Source organism: Myotis daubentonii, chromosome 3 (assembly GCF_963259705.1).
Source record: "Myotis daubentonii chromosome 3, mMyoDau2.1, whole genome shotgun sequence".
NCBI lineage: Eukaryota > Metazoa > Chordata > Mammalia > Chiroptera > Vespertilionidae > Myotis > Myotis daubentonii.
In genome coordinates, this window is record NC_081842.1 from 202,611,091 (window position 1) to 202,628,490 (window position 17,400).

Consider the following 17,400-nt stretch of genomic DNA (forward strand, 5'->3'; position numbering starts at 1 on the left):
GTGTTCCCTGCTTTCAGCACAGCTGACATTCACACTAGCATGTGATGTAATGGCACCTTATACTTACCTAGGCCTTCTAAAGCAGAACGTTCTTTGTTTGGGCACCAATGATGTCAGTATAGATCAGCGAATTGGAGGGCAGCAGTCTAGACCCTTAACTTTTTGAAATGGGAAGACTGATAGACTAGCTGCTTTTGGACTTTGGTATCTCAACAAAGATAGATTCATTTCTTAGACACCGAGACTTCCTTAGACTCAAATCTAAAGACATTAGCATATTGATGTTAGAAAACTGTCTTAAAAACAAAACGTGTATGTAGATAGTATAAGCAGGAGGCTTCATTTATCAGGGTGGTTAATGAAAAGTTCACAAGGGACTGACAAAAGAAAAGACATTCATGAAAAACTGGGTAGAAACTGCCACTACTCCAGATTTTAAGAGAAAGCTTCATGAAAGAGGTGATGAGGACAGTTTGTGTCAGTGATGCATGGAGACAGTGTCTAGAATCTGAAGGTGTGGAATTGAAGTCTGAGATCAAATCCTGTCTCCATCCCTCCTCAACGGTGTGACCATGCACAGGTTACTTACTATGCCTCCTTTTCCTAATCCATACAAAGCGGACAAGAAAACATATCTCCTAGTTGGTTTCGTGGATATGAGATATTAAATATAAAATGTAAAACACTTAACATTTAGCATTGTAAATTGCTGGTAGCAAGAGTCAAAAATTACCCTACAAATGACCATTCACATGTACAGAGCACTTCCTTAAGCCTTTTAATTCTTGTAGTAGACTGCCATTCCTAGCCTCAATTTCTTCAGTTGTCAAGTGATGGGACTACTCTAAATGAGTTGTTTAAACATTAGAGATGTCATGGACCAGGAAAAAAATTTATAGGAATGTCGACTTTTATTTTGCCAAATAAGATTTTAAAATGAAGACTGCCATCTAATATCACCACCTTTTCATTTTTATAATCTTGAAATATCCTTTTAAAAAAGTTGAAAGAAAGAAAAAAAAATAGAAAATTTAAAAAAAGAAAAATAAGTAAGTTGAAAGGTCATTAGCTCAACCTCAAAAATGGTACTTTGAAAAGCCTACTATATCATTTCTCTCATTTTTCCATGGACTGGTAAAAGCTTGGTCCTTAATCACAGTCCAACATTAAAAACTCTATTATTTCAAGTTTATATTTAAAAGTTAAGTGCTGTCCTGGCCGGTGTGGCTCAGTTGGTTGGGTATTGTCCCATACACCAAAAGGTCTCCGGTTTGATTCCTAGTCAGGGCACATACCTGGATTTTGGGCTCGATCCCCAGTAAGAGGTATGTGGGAGGCAGCCTATTCATGTTTCTCTCTTACATCAATGTTTCTCTCTCTCTCTCTCTCTCTCTCTCTTCCTTCCCCTCTCTCTAAAATCAATTAAAAACATATTTTTTAAAATAAAAAAATAATAAAAATTAAGTGCGACATTGTCAATCAAATTTCATGTTAGATAAGTATTTAAAATGAACTATTCATTGGCTTAAAAGTAGGTTGGGAATCAAAACCTTTCAAACTCCTGGATAAGCGTAGATTTTAAAGTAGTTGTATTTCATAGCACTGGAAGGCAATACTGAAAAATTATTTGAAACCTAGGGATATAATAACATGCTTAGAAAAGCCAGAAGAAAGCAGGTGATACCTAGCCCTAGGAAACAGGATAGACTGAAATCTGAACTGGGTTCTTGTCTGCATTTTTCTTTTTAAAAATTTTTTTTTATTGATTTCAGAGAAGGGATAGGGAGAGAGATAGAAACATCAATGATGAGAGAATCATTGACCGGCTGCCTCCTACATGCCCCCTACTGGGGGATCGAGCCCACAACCCCTGCATTTGCCTTTGACTGGAATTGAACCTGGGACCCTTCATTCTGCAGGCTGACATTCTATTCACTGAGCCAAACCAGCTAGGGCTCCGGTCTGCATTTAATGACCAAAAGCAAATGCTTCATTCGCATGACTGAGGACAGCCTCTGAAAAGAAGACAAGACAAAACTGAATGGAGGAGACTCAGGTTATTTTACTTTGAACTGACTGAACAATAATTTCATTTTGATATTTTTGCCCAATGGTAAGGCAGTATATCACCACCCTTGGCAAAACAAGACAAACCTACCCTGGAAGCATCAGCTAGAAGTTCTTATTCTGGTATATTTCCAGAGAAAGTGGCCAGCCCGACATTTCTACCTTACCGTATATAGTACTAAAATTTTAATTCACTTGAACAGCTAGATCTGTCCAGTATTTCTAAAACATTACACAAAGGAAGGAGATAAGAGGAAAAGGAAAGGAATACAGAGGCAAACAGAATTTGCATGTTTGGACCAAACTCCTATGGTCCTTATAATCAGAGAATTTCACAGCTAGAAGAGAGCTGTTGAGAAAACTTGGGGGTCTATAGGTTAAATGACTTGTCTAAATACCTACAGCAAGTTAATGGCAGAGCTGAGATTCTCCAGGCCTTCAGTATCCCAGTCTAGTTTTTGACCTCCAGACCAATGGTTCTCATGAGTTATCTGGAGCTTTTAAAAGTCCCTATGCCTAGCCGAAACCGGTTTGGCTCAGTGGATAGAGCGTCGGCTTGCGGACTGAAAGGTCCCAGGTTCGATTCCGGTCAAGGGCATGTACCTGGGCTGCATGTACCTGGGCTGCGGGCACATCCCCAGTAGGGATGTGCAGGAGGCAGCTGATCGATGTTTCTCTCTCATCGATGTTTCTAACTATCTCTCTCCCTTTCTCTCTGTAAAAAGTCAATAAAATATATTTAAAAAAAAAAAAAAGTCCCTATGCCTAGCTTATATTCCAAACTAACAAAATTAGAATCTTACAGCAGGGGCACCCAGGTATCAGTAATTTTCTAGTTTCTAATGTGAAGCCATGGTTCAGAACAATTGTCCTAGACCAGGGTGCCCCTAATGATGAATAAAACATAGATTAAGGTGTCATAAATAAATAGGTTTTTAGGACCATCTAGCAGAACCTCGTGGTAACTGCTACAAATTTCAGGCCATGCAAATTCTAGGCCATTCCAATTCTATTTGCTACCTATGGCCACTATTACTGCCACCGCCAGGTTACATAGCATTACAGAACAGAACTATGGTGGCTTCACTTTACCCAGAGTGCAACAGTGTTTCACTATCAAGACTTTTTTCTTGCTTGGAATGTTACAAATGATGTATCCAAGTCCAGCTGTAATTTGGAGCTTAAGGGGCAGTGATCATAGAACCAAGAAATTAGCTCTGAAGCTGCTGCTTTGGCCACTGTGACACCCCAATAGCTCTATCCTGTTTTCCAAGGAAAGGATTGCAGCAACACCAACTCCACCCCAAATCAATCCTCCTCTGATTCCCAGTCTTCTTGCAGGTCTCAGTTTTTCTAAAGAATAGCACATTATCTAAAATCTACCACATTAGGAGGTTTAACTCATAAAAACTTACTACGAAAGTTTTTTAAATGTTTATTTGTATTAAGTGGGTAGAATGGTGCAAGAATGCATCTGGGCTCTTGTTTCCCTACCATTCACATTAGCTTGGTAAACAAAGATTAAGTAACATTAAAGGGATTGGAAGAAATTAATATAAATATATCCAGCGTGGTCAAATCCTCTAATTCACTAAAAGATGAACTGAAATTGTTGGTCCAATTCACATAAATCATGTGAGAGCCTGAAGAAATTACATTCCCTTTAACTGTTCTAAACCTGTTAAAAAGGGAAGTGAACAATATTTATATTACAAGACAACAATCTTTTATTGAAACATTTTTTGTCTAAAACTATGCATAGAGAGATTAATTTCTTGTTCATAAATTAAGATAAGTCTAATATCACTATTCCAAACCAGTATTATTTACAAAAATGAACCTTTTCTTTGCTTTATCGCCAGGTTCACAGGACTAAATTTTAAACCAACTACAGTCTAGCCTTTCAAATCTTTCTGCCATCAAATGCCCAGTGACCCTTATAAGGGAGGACAGTGTTTTGACAGTAACATCATCATTCACCAGGAAAGCAGAACCACAACTGAACAAGAACAAAATGATCAAATCATTCCAAACAATTCCTACTTGCTTTCCAAATGCATGCTTTGTCTAATTATCCCTTTCTAAATAAGCAGGTGGGAAAGGAACTCCTTGGAGTATAGTAATGTCAATTAAATTAATCTCTTCAAAAAGTGAACATGATGGGTTAGTGTGTATATGGATGAACTACTGTGGATGACATTAGCAGATAATAAAGTAAACGTTAAACCCACAACTGGCCAGCTCAAATCGATACTTCTCATTTAATCTGGGTCACATGTGCAATTCTTACCTTCTAGTTAAATACATTGCCAAAATCTTTCAAAGCAGACAGAGAATAGGCTTCTTACAAATTCAAATTAAAATGTTAAATAATAAAAATTGCGAGCTTATTATACAGTTTCTGACAGACTCCAATATGCTGGGTGCTAAAAAGTAATTCTATGTCAGTTGCTAGTAAAAAGGTAAATCTTGTATACACATAAAAAGAAATTTACAAACTGTAGTGTCCCTGTTAAAACAAGAATATCTAGAATGGAATTTTCAGTAAATACTTGGGATGAAGGGTAAATCAGAATAGAAGAGAAAGCAAAATCTACATAAATTAATTCCTAATTTGAGAAATCAATAAAATGTATACATAAATTGATAAATACTGTCTCCATAGGTCACTGATTCCAAGGACTGGTTAGTAGTTAGTTTCTAACTAAGTTATTCCAGGACGTTCTGATGTATGCTCTCTTCTGTGATCAGTTTGTTCTGGTAGACTCCAGCAAGCATTTGCCCTTGAAAACAGTTCCGTGGGAGAAAGCTCTGAGGCAATCACTTTCCATAAACTAACCACATAATAAGTCCGAAGATAGCAGCAATCACCGTCAGGACAAGCACCAGGATACAGATCTTCTTGCGAGATTTTCTCTGAGAAGAGAAATATGTTAAGAAGACACTCATGAAACAGGTGAAATTTTTTATTCTAAGAGTGCTTCATAAATCTGCCTCCTGGTAATTCAAAATCAACTCTATCCATGAGTGAATATGCAGAGACCTGCCCAAAATCTTAACAGTTACCAGAGCTAGAAATTAGTGCAAGTTTTAATTCCAGGTTCCCAAATACAGTTTATCAAAATAACTGTTTATACCAATACTGCTAGGCATTATGTGCAATGAAGTAAGTTATTTGTGCATGTATATATTAATAAAGGTTTTATACCTATTGTAAAATTTCATGTTCAATGTAAAAAATACAAGCAGAAAGAAAACAAAATAATCACCCACAGATAAAACTGTTGACATTTTGATTATAGTTCCTCATTTGTCTATGCAAATTGTTATCTGATATAATTGGGATCATACTATATGATGTTTGATGTTTTTCTCACGTAACATTTTAGCATAAAAATTTTGTTATTATAAACTCATCATAAACATCTCCTTTAATTTCCACATAATATAACATTGAGTGGATATAGATAATTTACTTAATTATTCATTTGCCGTTAGATACTAAAGTCATCACTCAGTTTTTAAAAGGAAACACTATTATTAAACAAATTTCTTTAAGAACATTCCCAGGTAAAATACAGCTATCCTAGGAATATAGAAAATTATTAAAATGCTATTTGTTTCTAAAAAGTCATGCAACACCCAACTGAGAAATGAGAAGGACCTCATTCACAATATTTGTACACAGATAAAGACACAGATACGTAATAAAACCAGTTTCAACTAATATGTAAGAGAATATCACTTTCCAGAAAGTATAACGATTAACTCCTATTTATTCATAGATAAATAATCCCCAAATGGTAAGTCCCTATATATTCATAGATAAACAGAAGTCAGAGTTGATTTTATGTCCATCCTCTGTGGCAAAGTCAACAGAAAGTATCTGCAAAGTTCTTCTTTGTACCAATTGTTACCCTAACTGAAACCCTGTATTTCAACTGTTTAGGATATAAAATTAGCCTTAAACCAAATTTAGGTATCATGTTAGCATATGGGGTTAGCTCGGTAGTTAAGAAGCTTTTATATAAGTTTATTCAAGGTTTGATGCCTTTTTGTAGATCTCTCTGCAAAGGAAAATACTAAAAACGGAACTGGCACTGCAATTATGACTACTTGTCTCCAACTTAAGCCTAAGAAAAAGGCTGCAGCTGTTCTCAATGTGTCAGTGTATTCCAGCGATTTTCAACTGATGTGCAGCAAGAATTTTTAAAAAATGCAATACCTGACCTCTTTTCCCTTAGATTGTCAAATTAAAAAATTACAACAGCCAACACAACAGTAGCGGTCTGGTATGAATGAATCAAAATTATACCTATTTTTTGTAAAAAATAACAACGCACCAAACAACCTAAATTACACCTATTTTATATTTTTTGGTCGGCTGCAGAGTTTTAGAGATTAGTTTATGTGTGCCATGAGATGAAAAAGGTTGAAAATCGCTGGTGTTTTCTAATGGCCCATAAAGCTTGTAGCACAGAGTGACTTTCTCTGGTACAGTGGGGCCTTGACTTAAGAGTTTAATTTGTTCGGTGACGGAGCTCGTAACTCAAATTACTCATATGTCAAATCTTAAAGTGAACGAGTGAGACACGTGATGCTGGGCTGATGTTGTGGCATTCACTGTGACGTTCGCTGCGCCAACTAGCGGTGGGGTATCTGAAGCTGGCTCGTAACCCGAATTTTAGCTCGCAACTCAAAGCAAAAAATCAGCCAAGAGACGGCTTGTATCTCGAAAAACTCGTTAGTCGGGACACTCGTAAGTCAAGGCCCCACGGTACCTCCTTTTACCTGATAGTAAGCAGCTCGCTGTAACTGATCAGTGGCTCTTTCCACGTGCACCTCTGAGCTTTCCACATTGGCTTCTATGCTATCTGCAAAAAAGAAGGGCAGTGGAAATTTTACCAAACTCAGATGTTTGCAAGGCAGCAAATTGAACAAACTTCTGATGTTATGGGGATCCTGGTTTCACCACCACCATTCTAACTATCCAGCCATGAAAACAAAAGTTACTAACTCCGGCCCTGGCCAGTGTGGCTCAGTTGGTTAAACATCATCCCATGTACCACCAAAAGGTCGCCGGCTTGATTCTGGTCAGGGCATATGCCCAGGTTGTAGATTGGGGTGCATATGGGAGGCAACTGGTCAATGTGTGTGTCTCTCTCTCTTTCTCTCTCCTCCTCCTCCCTTTTCCTCTCTCTAAAATCAGTATTAAAAAAAAGAAGTAACTAACTTTGTAAGAGAATAGCCCTATTCTTTGGAAATAAACACTGAAGTATTTACAGGAAAGGGTTATAAAGTATACAACTCACCCACAAATGGTTGAGAAAAAATTATGTGCACCTACGACAAGAAAAAAATTTCTAAGCTACTCTAAATTAAAATTATAGCAGCCGTGGGGTACGAAAAAGAGACAGAATAGTTAACCTGTTAATAGCCATGGACCAGCTCTGACAAAAGACCGCTCACATTTGTGTATATCTATTGGAATTTAGGATTAATTTCCAGATGGCTACTTCTACATTATCTAAAAGAGAGAATAGGCAGGTGACATAGGGCCCCAGAAGGTATTAATAATACATACCAATCAGATCACCCTGGTCATGGATCATCATAGCCAAATCTTTAAATATCTGATTGACATCCAAAATGTCAGCCTAAGGAACACAAAAACAATTAACTAACATTAGGCAACATGTTAGAGATTCATTTCCTCTACTTACCTGTAGTAACATAACTGAAGCTATTAACATAACACATGTGTTTTTTGTTGTTGTTTTTAAAATATATTTTTATTGATTTCAGAGAGGAAGGGAGAGGGAGAGAAATAGAAACATCAATGATGAGAGAGAATCATTGATTGGCTTCCTCCTGCACATCCCCCTACTGGGGATTGAGCCCACAACCCAGGCAGGTGCCCTTGACCGGAATCGAACCAGGGACTCTTCAGTCTGCGGGCCAACTCTCTATCCACTGAGCCAAACCGGCTAGGACAACCTATGTGTTTTTAAGGCTTATAAATCATATATAAAGTTCTTAGAACTGTGTAATAAGCACTTCATAGTGTTAGCTATTATGAATTATTACTTGCCGGGAGCAGGTCCATGCTTGCTGTTTCAAGGGACCTGGCATATACAGCATACGGTTCTTAATATGTTTGCTCACCTTCTTGGCGCTGTGTTTTAACCAAGGTCACCTCTCCGAGAAAGGTTGAATCCCCAGGTAGGGATTTTTCCCTGAAGTTAGGGAGGGGATGAAACTCCTTAACTAAGTGCCAGGCGGGTAGTTAATCAATTTAACTACAAACAATCATGCTTAAGCTACATAATCTTTACTCCCTGGAATGGAGATAAGAAACGCCCTAACCTTTGGAATAGAGATTGATGGGATTGAATCAACTGGTATAAATACAGATGTAACAAGACAGAAAGAGACAGAGCTTAGAAGAGAATTCAGAAGAGAGAACCTACAGACAGAACCTACAGACAGAAGAACTTCGCTGGAGAGAGCATGGCAAAAGATCCTGGACTGAACCTGACTACAGAAATTGGCAAGAGAACCTGACTAGAACCTGGTGACTGAACCTGGCTGGAGAACCTAGCGAGGGAACATGGCTACAGAACCTGGCTGGAGAACCTGGCTGGAGAACCTAGCAAGAGAGCATGGACACAGAACCTGAGCAGAACCTCTCTGGAGATCCAGACCAGAACTTGGCTGGAGATCCGGGCTAGAGATCCTGGCTAGGCTGCTGATCAACTGAACGCTGTCTCCGTGTCATTCCTTCTTCGCCGACTCCGTCTATGCCTTTGGGAACCCCTGGACCTGCTGGGGTTGGACCCCGGCAATTACTTACTTGGTCCTCATGACACCCAATGAGACATGTTTATCCTCATTCTATAGAAGAGAAAATTGGGGCTCAGAGAGGTTTAATGATTTGTGTCAAGGTCTCACAACAATTGGCCAAACTGAGAATTAAAAGTTCATGATGTTTCATTATGTTACTATACCTCCTTTATATTTAAATTAATCATTCAGCCCTAACTGGTTTGGCTTAGTGGATAGAGCGTTGGCCTGCGGTTTGAAAGGTAGCCAGGTTCAATTCCGGCCAAGGGCATGTACCTTGGTTGTGGGCACATCCCCAGTGGGAGGTGTGCAGGAGGCAGCTGATCGATGTTTCTCTCATTGATGTTTCTAACTCTCTATCCTTCTCCCTTCCTCTTTGTAAAATACCAATAAAATATATTTTAAAAGTAAAAAATAAAAAATAAATCAGGCCCGGCTGGTGTGGTTCAATGGTTGAGCATTGACCCAAGCACCAAGAGGTCACGGTTTGAGTCCAAGTCAGGGCACAAGCCTGGGTTGCGGGCTCCATCCCCAGTAGGGGGCATGCAGGAGGCAGCCAATAGATGTTGATGTTTCTCTCTCATTGATGTTTCTATCTATCTCTCCCTCTTCCTTCCTCTCTGAAATCAATAAAAACATTTTTTTTAAGAGTTTAAATTAATCATTCAGTAACTCTATGAAGTAAGTATCTTGGAGGATGATGAGGCTCAGAGAGAGTATGTAATCTGTCTAGTCACATAGCTCCTCAGTGAGAAAACTAAGTGTTGCAGCTAGGATTACATATCCAAAACACACCCTCTTTTTATTGCAATACATTGCCTCGCAGAATGCTACAATAAAAACTGATACCTTGAAAGCAATGACTTCCTAATCATAACTTGACAAGAATAGTTCTTCCTATCACCCTCAATTACTTGCTAAGAGTTTGCTTTTGTTGGGACAAACTACTAGTTGCTGTGGATACAAAAGGACTTAATAGCTAAGTAGGAATTGAGGGGATCAGCACACAACAAGATAAAAAAGAAGGGCTTTTATATGGGAAATGACTAATAAATAGTATAGAACATTGTGTAGAGGAGAAAGACTGCAGGAGAGGTAGGACTTGAGTTGTGCCTTAAAGCAAAAGAGAAGCCATATAAATGGAAAGGTAACTGAGTTAAAGAGCAAATAGCCCAGTTTGGCTATAACACAGATGCAATATTGTTATTTATAATAAATATATATATTTGGTCTTTGTCCCATTCCCATCACAGAGCTCCTAAAACCTTGGAATTTCCTAAGTGATAAAAGATAAAGGTGTCTTGTTATTCATAACAAGCCTTATTCAACCACACCAAAGTTTATGTTAAAGACTTGACTTCTGGATAATCCCTAAGGATGGGTGATGCTCGCCTGGGGAACCAACCTTGTGATCAGAGGTTTGGAACATTCAGCTGCACTCTGGGGCGGGGAGAGGTACTGGAGGCTGAATCAATCCCCAAAGGCCAATCATTTAATCAATCAAGCTCATGAAATGAAGCCTCCACAGAAATCCTAAACAATAGGTTCTGAGAGCTCTGGGTTGGTGAACAACATGGTGTTCCTGGGAGAATGCACACCTGGAGAAAGCATGGAAACTCCACACCCTTTCCCACATACCTTGCTGGCCTCATGTATCTCTTCCATTTGGCTATTCCTGAGTGGTATTCTTCTATAATAAACCAGCAATCTAGTAAGAAACTTGTTTTCCTGAGTTCTGTGAGCCACTCTAGCAAATTAATCAAAACCAAGGAGGGGTGATAGGAACCTCCAATTTAGAGCCTGTCAGTCAGAAGCACAGATAACAACCTGGACTTGACAATGGTATCTGAAGCGTGGGATTGAACTCAACCTGTGGGATCTGATGCTATCTCCAGGTAGTGTCAGAATTGAGTTAGATTGCAGGACATCCAGCTGGTGTGGCAGAATTGCTTGATGTGGGGAAAAACCTACACATTTGGTGGCCAGAAGTGTAGTATGAGAAGACAGGAGACACGTAAGAGTATGTTATTTCCCACTAGTGGCCTGGTGCATGGATTCATGCACACTGAAAGGAAATTAATTAGAAGAAATATTGTAAATATCGCTATTCGCTCTTTCTCTATAAAGAAGTGTCAACCAAATTCACAATCGACAATGATAGTTTGAAACACGTGTGCGATTGGCGCCAGCGAGCGCTTTCTATGTATTGCGCAGGCGTAAGTCAACTTAGTTTTTTATAGGTATAGATTAGAACAGGGATTGTATATTAGATATAGGAAATGACTGGACATGAAAATCGAGCCTGGCTAAGGAATTTGGACTTAATTCTGTTGAATGTGAAGTGCCCATTACATTCACTAGTTTACTTTGCTCAGTATGTCTCTCTCCCTGCTATGATAGTATTTCTAATGTTAGAGAACCAATAGCAGTGGGGGAGAAAAAGAAAGATACAATATCTTTGGAGGAAATTAAATAATCCAACTTGAGGATGAAGTATCTCATCTAAGACTAGACACTGATGGGACCCAGGGCAGTGTGTCTCAACCCTAAATGCATATTATCATCTGGGAAATTAAAAATATATATCTATCTCTGATGCCCTGGCTGGTTAGCTCAGTTGGTGGAGCGTTGTACCAATATGCCAAGGTCGCAGGTTCAATCCCCAGCCAGGGTATATGCAAGAATCAACTAATGAATGTACAAATAAGTGGAACAACAAATCAGTCTCTAAAGTCAAAAAATTAAAAAAAAAACACAACCCACCCCCATGGCCTCTTGTGGATATTTGCCCATTTTTAACTTACAAAAAATAGGAGTTTCACATAGTCCAAACTAATAAATGGTGTGTGAGGGAGGAGAGTTGGGGATTTTTTTAAATAAGTCCAAGTGGTTCTAATGTGCTGTCAGGGTTCGGAACTACTGCCATAGATGAAGGTCAGGGAGGAGCAAGTGGATTATACAGCACTGATACATTAAGTCAAACAAAAAACATGGCCTGGCTCTCACCTCCAGCTGCCGAATCGCCGTTTCCCTCTCCTTAATAAGTTCCAGATCCTGCTCGGTGATGGCCACCTCATCCTCCTGGCTTTGCATCTGGTTCCACTCCTCATGGCTGCAGGGAGACAAGCACTCTAGTTGATTCCTGCTCTCAAAGGTGTGCCTGAGACAGCTACAGCATCTCTTCTGCCAGCAGAGCCTATCCGAGGACACTGCAGGCTCCATCTCCTCTGGTATCAATCAATACAAAGGCCCTGGGGCCACAGTTTTCATATCCAGAGGCAAAGCGCTTATAACACCAAGAAAACAAAGTCCCAGCTTTCATGGGCAAGACTGGGATGAAGCAGAATTATGAGGGATGGGACTCCTTGCTGTTTCCATTTAGGGGTACACTCTGCAATCTTGCTAGGACTTGCTAGACAAGCAAAGTAGGCAGCGATCTGAAGTCAACGAAGAATACTAGCCCATTCCCTTCAGGACACTCTCAAAGTGCAAGCTGTGTTGGTATCTTGGGTACCAAATGGGTGGAGAAGGGAAGGCTAAATGACCTGGCAGTCCAACAGAAAAACATCTCCTGGTTTTCAGAAATCTTAAGATTATGCTTTGAGCCCTAGCTGGTTTGGCTCGGTGGATAGAGCATCAGCCTGCAGACAGAAGAGTCCTGGGTTTGATTCTGGTCAAGGGCACATACCCAGGTTGTGGGCTCGATCCCCAGTAGGGGGCGTGCAGGAGGCAGCCAATCAATGATTCTCTCTCATTGATGTTTCTATCTCTCTTCCTCTCCCTTCCTCTCTGAAATCAATAAAAAAGTATTTTTTAAAAAAGATTATGCTTTGAGTTGAATACCTCTTAACAGAAAACTAAAGTAAAAAATTAGTGAAATGTGGTAACTCTTTTTTTCTTGGTACCATATTTGAAAGAATGGCATGTGATACATTATATTAAACATGCAACACTTTGAAAATCCAGTATTAAGCATTTGTTTTCACCAGTGTGCATAAATCATACATTGTCCTTACATTAAGAAAAAAAATTCCTCCATGTGCTGGAGATACAAAGCTGAATAATACAGCACCCCTACCTCAAGGTTAGGGAAGGGAGATAGGTATCTATCTATGACAAAACATTTTAAGTTTTGAACTAATAGTACAAATACATTTCTAAGGAATTACAGTAAACACTCAATGTTGATAGGTTCTGTGACTTTAAAATGACATATAATGAAACCAATTTTACCATAGGCTAATGGATATAAACAAAAATTAGGTTCCTATGGCATCTTGCCAAGGCTATAAGAAAACAAAGTTGGGGTGGGGGTGGCCAGGGAGTGGTCAATGGCGGAAAAAGGAGACTTACATAATACTTTAAACAATAAAGAATTTAAATTAAAAACAACAACAAAAAACAGAAAAAACACACAAAGTTGAACAAAGCGGTGTTGGAGCACCTACTGTAGCTGATTCAGTGTGAACAAGTTAAGAAAAGGGAAACGGAGTTGCCTCCATTTTAGAGATGAGTAAACAGAGACCTAATAACTCTGAAGAATTAAGTGAGAAAATGATCTCAATTAAAGATAAAATGATTTAGGACTTTAATCTGTAGATTTGTGGCTTCATACTTATTCCTAATGAGCCAGGTTCTCTCCTCAAAATATAGACATCAGGGAGGGTTCCTGATATTTTTTATTCACCTTGATATTACTCCTTAAATAATTCAAAGATCTTTGGGAATCCCGTGGTTTTGACATTGTTTTATTTGGTGGATTATAAAATTAACCTCCTCAGGTTTCTCTTTATTTTTCCTTGGTTTTTTTCACTGAGTTTTAAAGTTAAAAGTATAAAGAATAGAATCCCATCTCAAGTAGCCAGCAGGTGTCTGAATAATTCCTTTACCTGTCAAATGAGACGAGCTGCTCCTCTCTTTGCCTCTCTTCCGCCTAGAAAGCAGAGGGCATTATTGCTGCTGTTATCCAGAAACATGTCACAGACACACAAAACAACAGCTTTCTTTAGCTAAAGTGTAAAGAAGCAACAGCCCTTGGCTCCAACAGGATCTACAAGATGGCACAGGGCTCTGGCAATCTGTCTGGACTAGAAAATGGGTGACAAAGAAAAATCTGCATTCCAGTTTGTGCTCAGAACTGAACGCATACTAAACAAGATGAGAGAACATGGGCAGGAGAGAGGCTTAAAAATAATGAGCCCCGGCCAGCTTTGCTCAGTGGTTAGTGTGTTGGCCCATAGACTGAAGGGTCTCGGGTTCTATTCCAGTCAAGGCCATGAACCTGGATTGCAAGCTGGATCTCTGGCCCTGGTCAGGGTGTGTGCGGGAGGCAACCAATCAATGTTTCTCTCTCTGTCTCTCTCTAAAAAGTCAATGGAAAAACATCCTCAGGTGAGGATTAACAAAAAAAAAAAATTGAAGTTCAAGTTTATCCTCAGTAAATGTACTCAGTGCAAAAGCAGTTTCAATGCTCTGCTTACTTCTACAGGTTCTCACTTTCTCTTAGATTTTGACCTTAATATTCCCATGGCTCTTAGGTACTTTTGAGAAGTTGGATTGATAAAATCTAGTATTTGTTAATTCTTTTCAAGGAGAAAGCTAGTCCAAATAACCTAGCGTACTATATTCCAAGAAACAGATTCATTCTTTCTTTTTTTTTGTTTTTAACAAAAGACCAATATAATAAAAAAGAAAATTGTACATAATCCTACCTGTCACTTTTTAAAACCTTTGTTAACATTCCTTTCTAGTCTTTGACCATATGCACACATTTTTTTTTACACAGGTTTTACTAATCTGGCATTTTGCAGCAGTTAATGTCTATATTTATTATTTGGGGAAATAGTAAACAAAGGCTAATGATCAGGGGGAAAAAATTCTGAAATTTGCAAAGGTCTCTGGGGAATAAACTTACCGAAAGTCGAGATCCAGCTCTTGCTCTGGCAATACTCTCCTTTTCCTTTTCAGACACCTTTCTCTGCACAGCCTGGAAATTGTTCAAGGCTGCAGAGAAGTCATTCATGAGGCGTTCCTTCTGAAGTCTCTGCTGGCGCTAAGGAAATTAAACGAAAACTTAAAATTTCATACTAATCTCAAACCATGTGGTTTCACACCCACTCAAAGCAGTATATTATACCTCCTGAAGATTTCCTACTGGGAAAATTACTATGAAATAGGATCTTCCTTAAATTAATAAATTTGCTCATTGCTAACTCAAATTCCTGGTTAATACCATAGACCACGTCAGAACGAAAATATTCATTCTGACAACCCTGGGAACTGGGTGTCATTCACCTTGTAAGGCGATCTCAGAAGGAACTGCAGTTCAGAATCTTGGGTCCCTGAATAATCAAAAGCCAAATAAACGCCTTTGAACTCAGAATGGACCCAGGGGTTGGTTTTTATTCAAGTGTTAAAACCGTATTCATCTATGCTGAGCTCACAGCTTCCCTGAAAACCCTAGGGTCATTTTCCTTTACTATGGTGAGGTTTTAAATCTGAAAACTAGTTTGTACAAATATAGGCTACCTTAACTAAGCGTATCGATGCTATGGCTCAAAAAACACACAGTGAGAGCACTTGCTGTGTGCTGAGAACATAAAAATTCACCCCTGATCTCAACAACTTACCATGTATTTATAGATAAAGGATGTACACATACAAGTAACAAATCACTATAAATAACTGCTATATCCAATCAGAACTATAGGAGTTTAGAGGCAGGTATAATCAGTCAGAACTCAAGGAGTCAAAAGGGCCTCAAGAGGAGGGGTCACTGAAGAAAGAGTAAGGCGTGAGAGAAGGGGCTAGCTAGGCAAAGCCAGGCAGGAGGACTGTGTGAGCAAAGGCACCGTGGTAGGAATCGGAAGAGGACCTATAAGGCTGGAAGCACAGATTTTTTTCACGACAATGCTAAAAGATGAAATTGGAAAGGCAGGAAAGGGGCTGACCACAGCAGGTTTTAAGTGCCAAGCTAATAATTTTGGGACTTAATCTCTAAAGAACAAAGATTTCTGAGCAGGAAACATAATGGGTACAAAATGGTAACTTACAAAATTAGTCTGTGATATTGTATAAGATAGAACAGAAAAAAAGAAACAAGCCAAAAAGATTACTGCAATAGTCTATTGTAGACTTAAGGTTAGGAGGATACGTCTCTGTCAGTAATGGGAACACAAAAAAATAAATTTAAGAAACATAATGGCTTAGTGAGTGGCTGTGGGGGAAGGGGGTAAAGTCAAGAATGACTCAAATTTCACACTGAAGAGAGTGATGGTAATACTGAAAGCAAACTTAGATGAGGAACGTTTTTTCCTTTTTCTGGGATTTTTATTTTTTCATAAACATTGTAACAATAAGTGGGGGGGAAACATCATGCCCCAATCTATCCAAAAATACTCTTTTAAGTATAGCATACACACTTTCCAAGTTATCATATTCTTCACAATTACGGTCTTTGTTACATAATATTCCATCAAACTGATCTAGTAATTTTATGTAAACATTCCTTCTAGATTGTTCCCACTTTTTAAATATTCTAAATAAAGCTAAAGTGATAGCTAGTATTTATGATAGCTCGTATTTACAGAGTGCCTACTATGTTCATGTACTGATATAAGTACTTTATATAGTAGTTCATCTAATCCGTACAAGCTCCTACCTTAGTTAGGTACTATTATAGTCCCCCTTTTACCGAGGCAGAGATTGGTTAATAATTTGCCAGGGTCACACAGTACGTGGCACAGGTAGAATTTAAATCCAGGAAATTTGGCTCCAGAGTATAGTTGTTTTTTTCCTCTTAGTACTTTTTCCCTCAGGACAAGTCTGGTTGAGTGGGAATATTAGGTCTAAAGATTAAATTTTCTATGATAATACGTATTGTAAATCAGCTTAGTTAAGGTGTTTAGGAGGAATGGGAGGAATTCAATATAACACAACACACTACATTTCAGATGAAGAGGAGAGTTCAGAAAGGAGTTGGCAATAGAGGCTTAGAGGCTAGGGCTGGAAAAAGACCTGGGGGTCACGTTCATAAAGATGACAGGGAGCTTATAAAAGTAGAGAGGACTCCTGAGGGAGAAAGCAGAGTGAGAAAATCACAGGATCAATGGATGGCAGAGCATGTCCATTCTAGGAAGCAACAGACTCAGAGAAGGAGGCCGAGAAGCAACCTGGGGTTAGAGAAAATAAGCCCGAAAAAGTTCACCAGAATTGAGGGACAGAATGAAAGGAAGAAGAAGGTTTCAGTGGAGACAGGCTGGGCAAGAGGATCAATGAATCAGAGAAGAAAAGTGAGTAAGAACCAAAAAGGCATTGGATTTAGCAACTAAATAATCACTGATGATAGTATATAAATATGAAAAAAAAATACTGAAAAGTAGAGTATATGGCTTGAGGCGTAGGACAGTAGCACAAGATGGGAAATGTGGCTAAGATTAATTAGATGAACAAAGGCTTGAAAGGAAAAGAGTATTCAGCACAATAGGAGGA

At 38.8% G+C, this 17,400-nt stretch overlaps 1 protein-coding gene across 2 annotated transcripts in view; it reads right to left on the reverse strand.

Moving 5' to 3' along the window:
* Positions 1-4,309: 4,309 nt before the first annotated feature.
* The window catches only part of STX12 (syntaxin 12), a 31,830-nt gene continuing 18,739 nt past the window's right edge, over positions 4,310-17,400 (reverse strand). The window contains exons 4-9 of one of the 2 annotated variants that reach the window (XM_059690602.1): positions 14,825-14,962; positions 13,800-13,843; positions 11,917-12,022; positions 7,652-7,724; positions 6,859-6,941; positions 4,310-4,983 (exon numbers count right to left, since the gene is read on the reverse strand). In XM_059690602.1, the coding sequence (XP_059546585.1) occupies positions 4,888-4,983; positions 6,859-6,941; positions 7,652-7,724; positions 11,917-12,022; positions 13,800-13,843; positions 14,825-14,962 (540 nt within the window). In that variant the 3' untranslated portion in view covers positions 4,310-4,887. The remainder of the gene's footprint in view (positions 4,984-6,858; positions 6,942-7,651; positions 7,725-11,916; positions 12,023-13,799; positions 13,844-14,824; positions 14,963-17,400) is intronic. The other variant, XM_059690601.1, reaches the window with a different exon arrangement.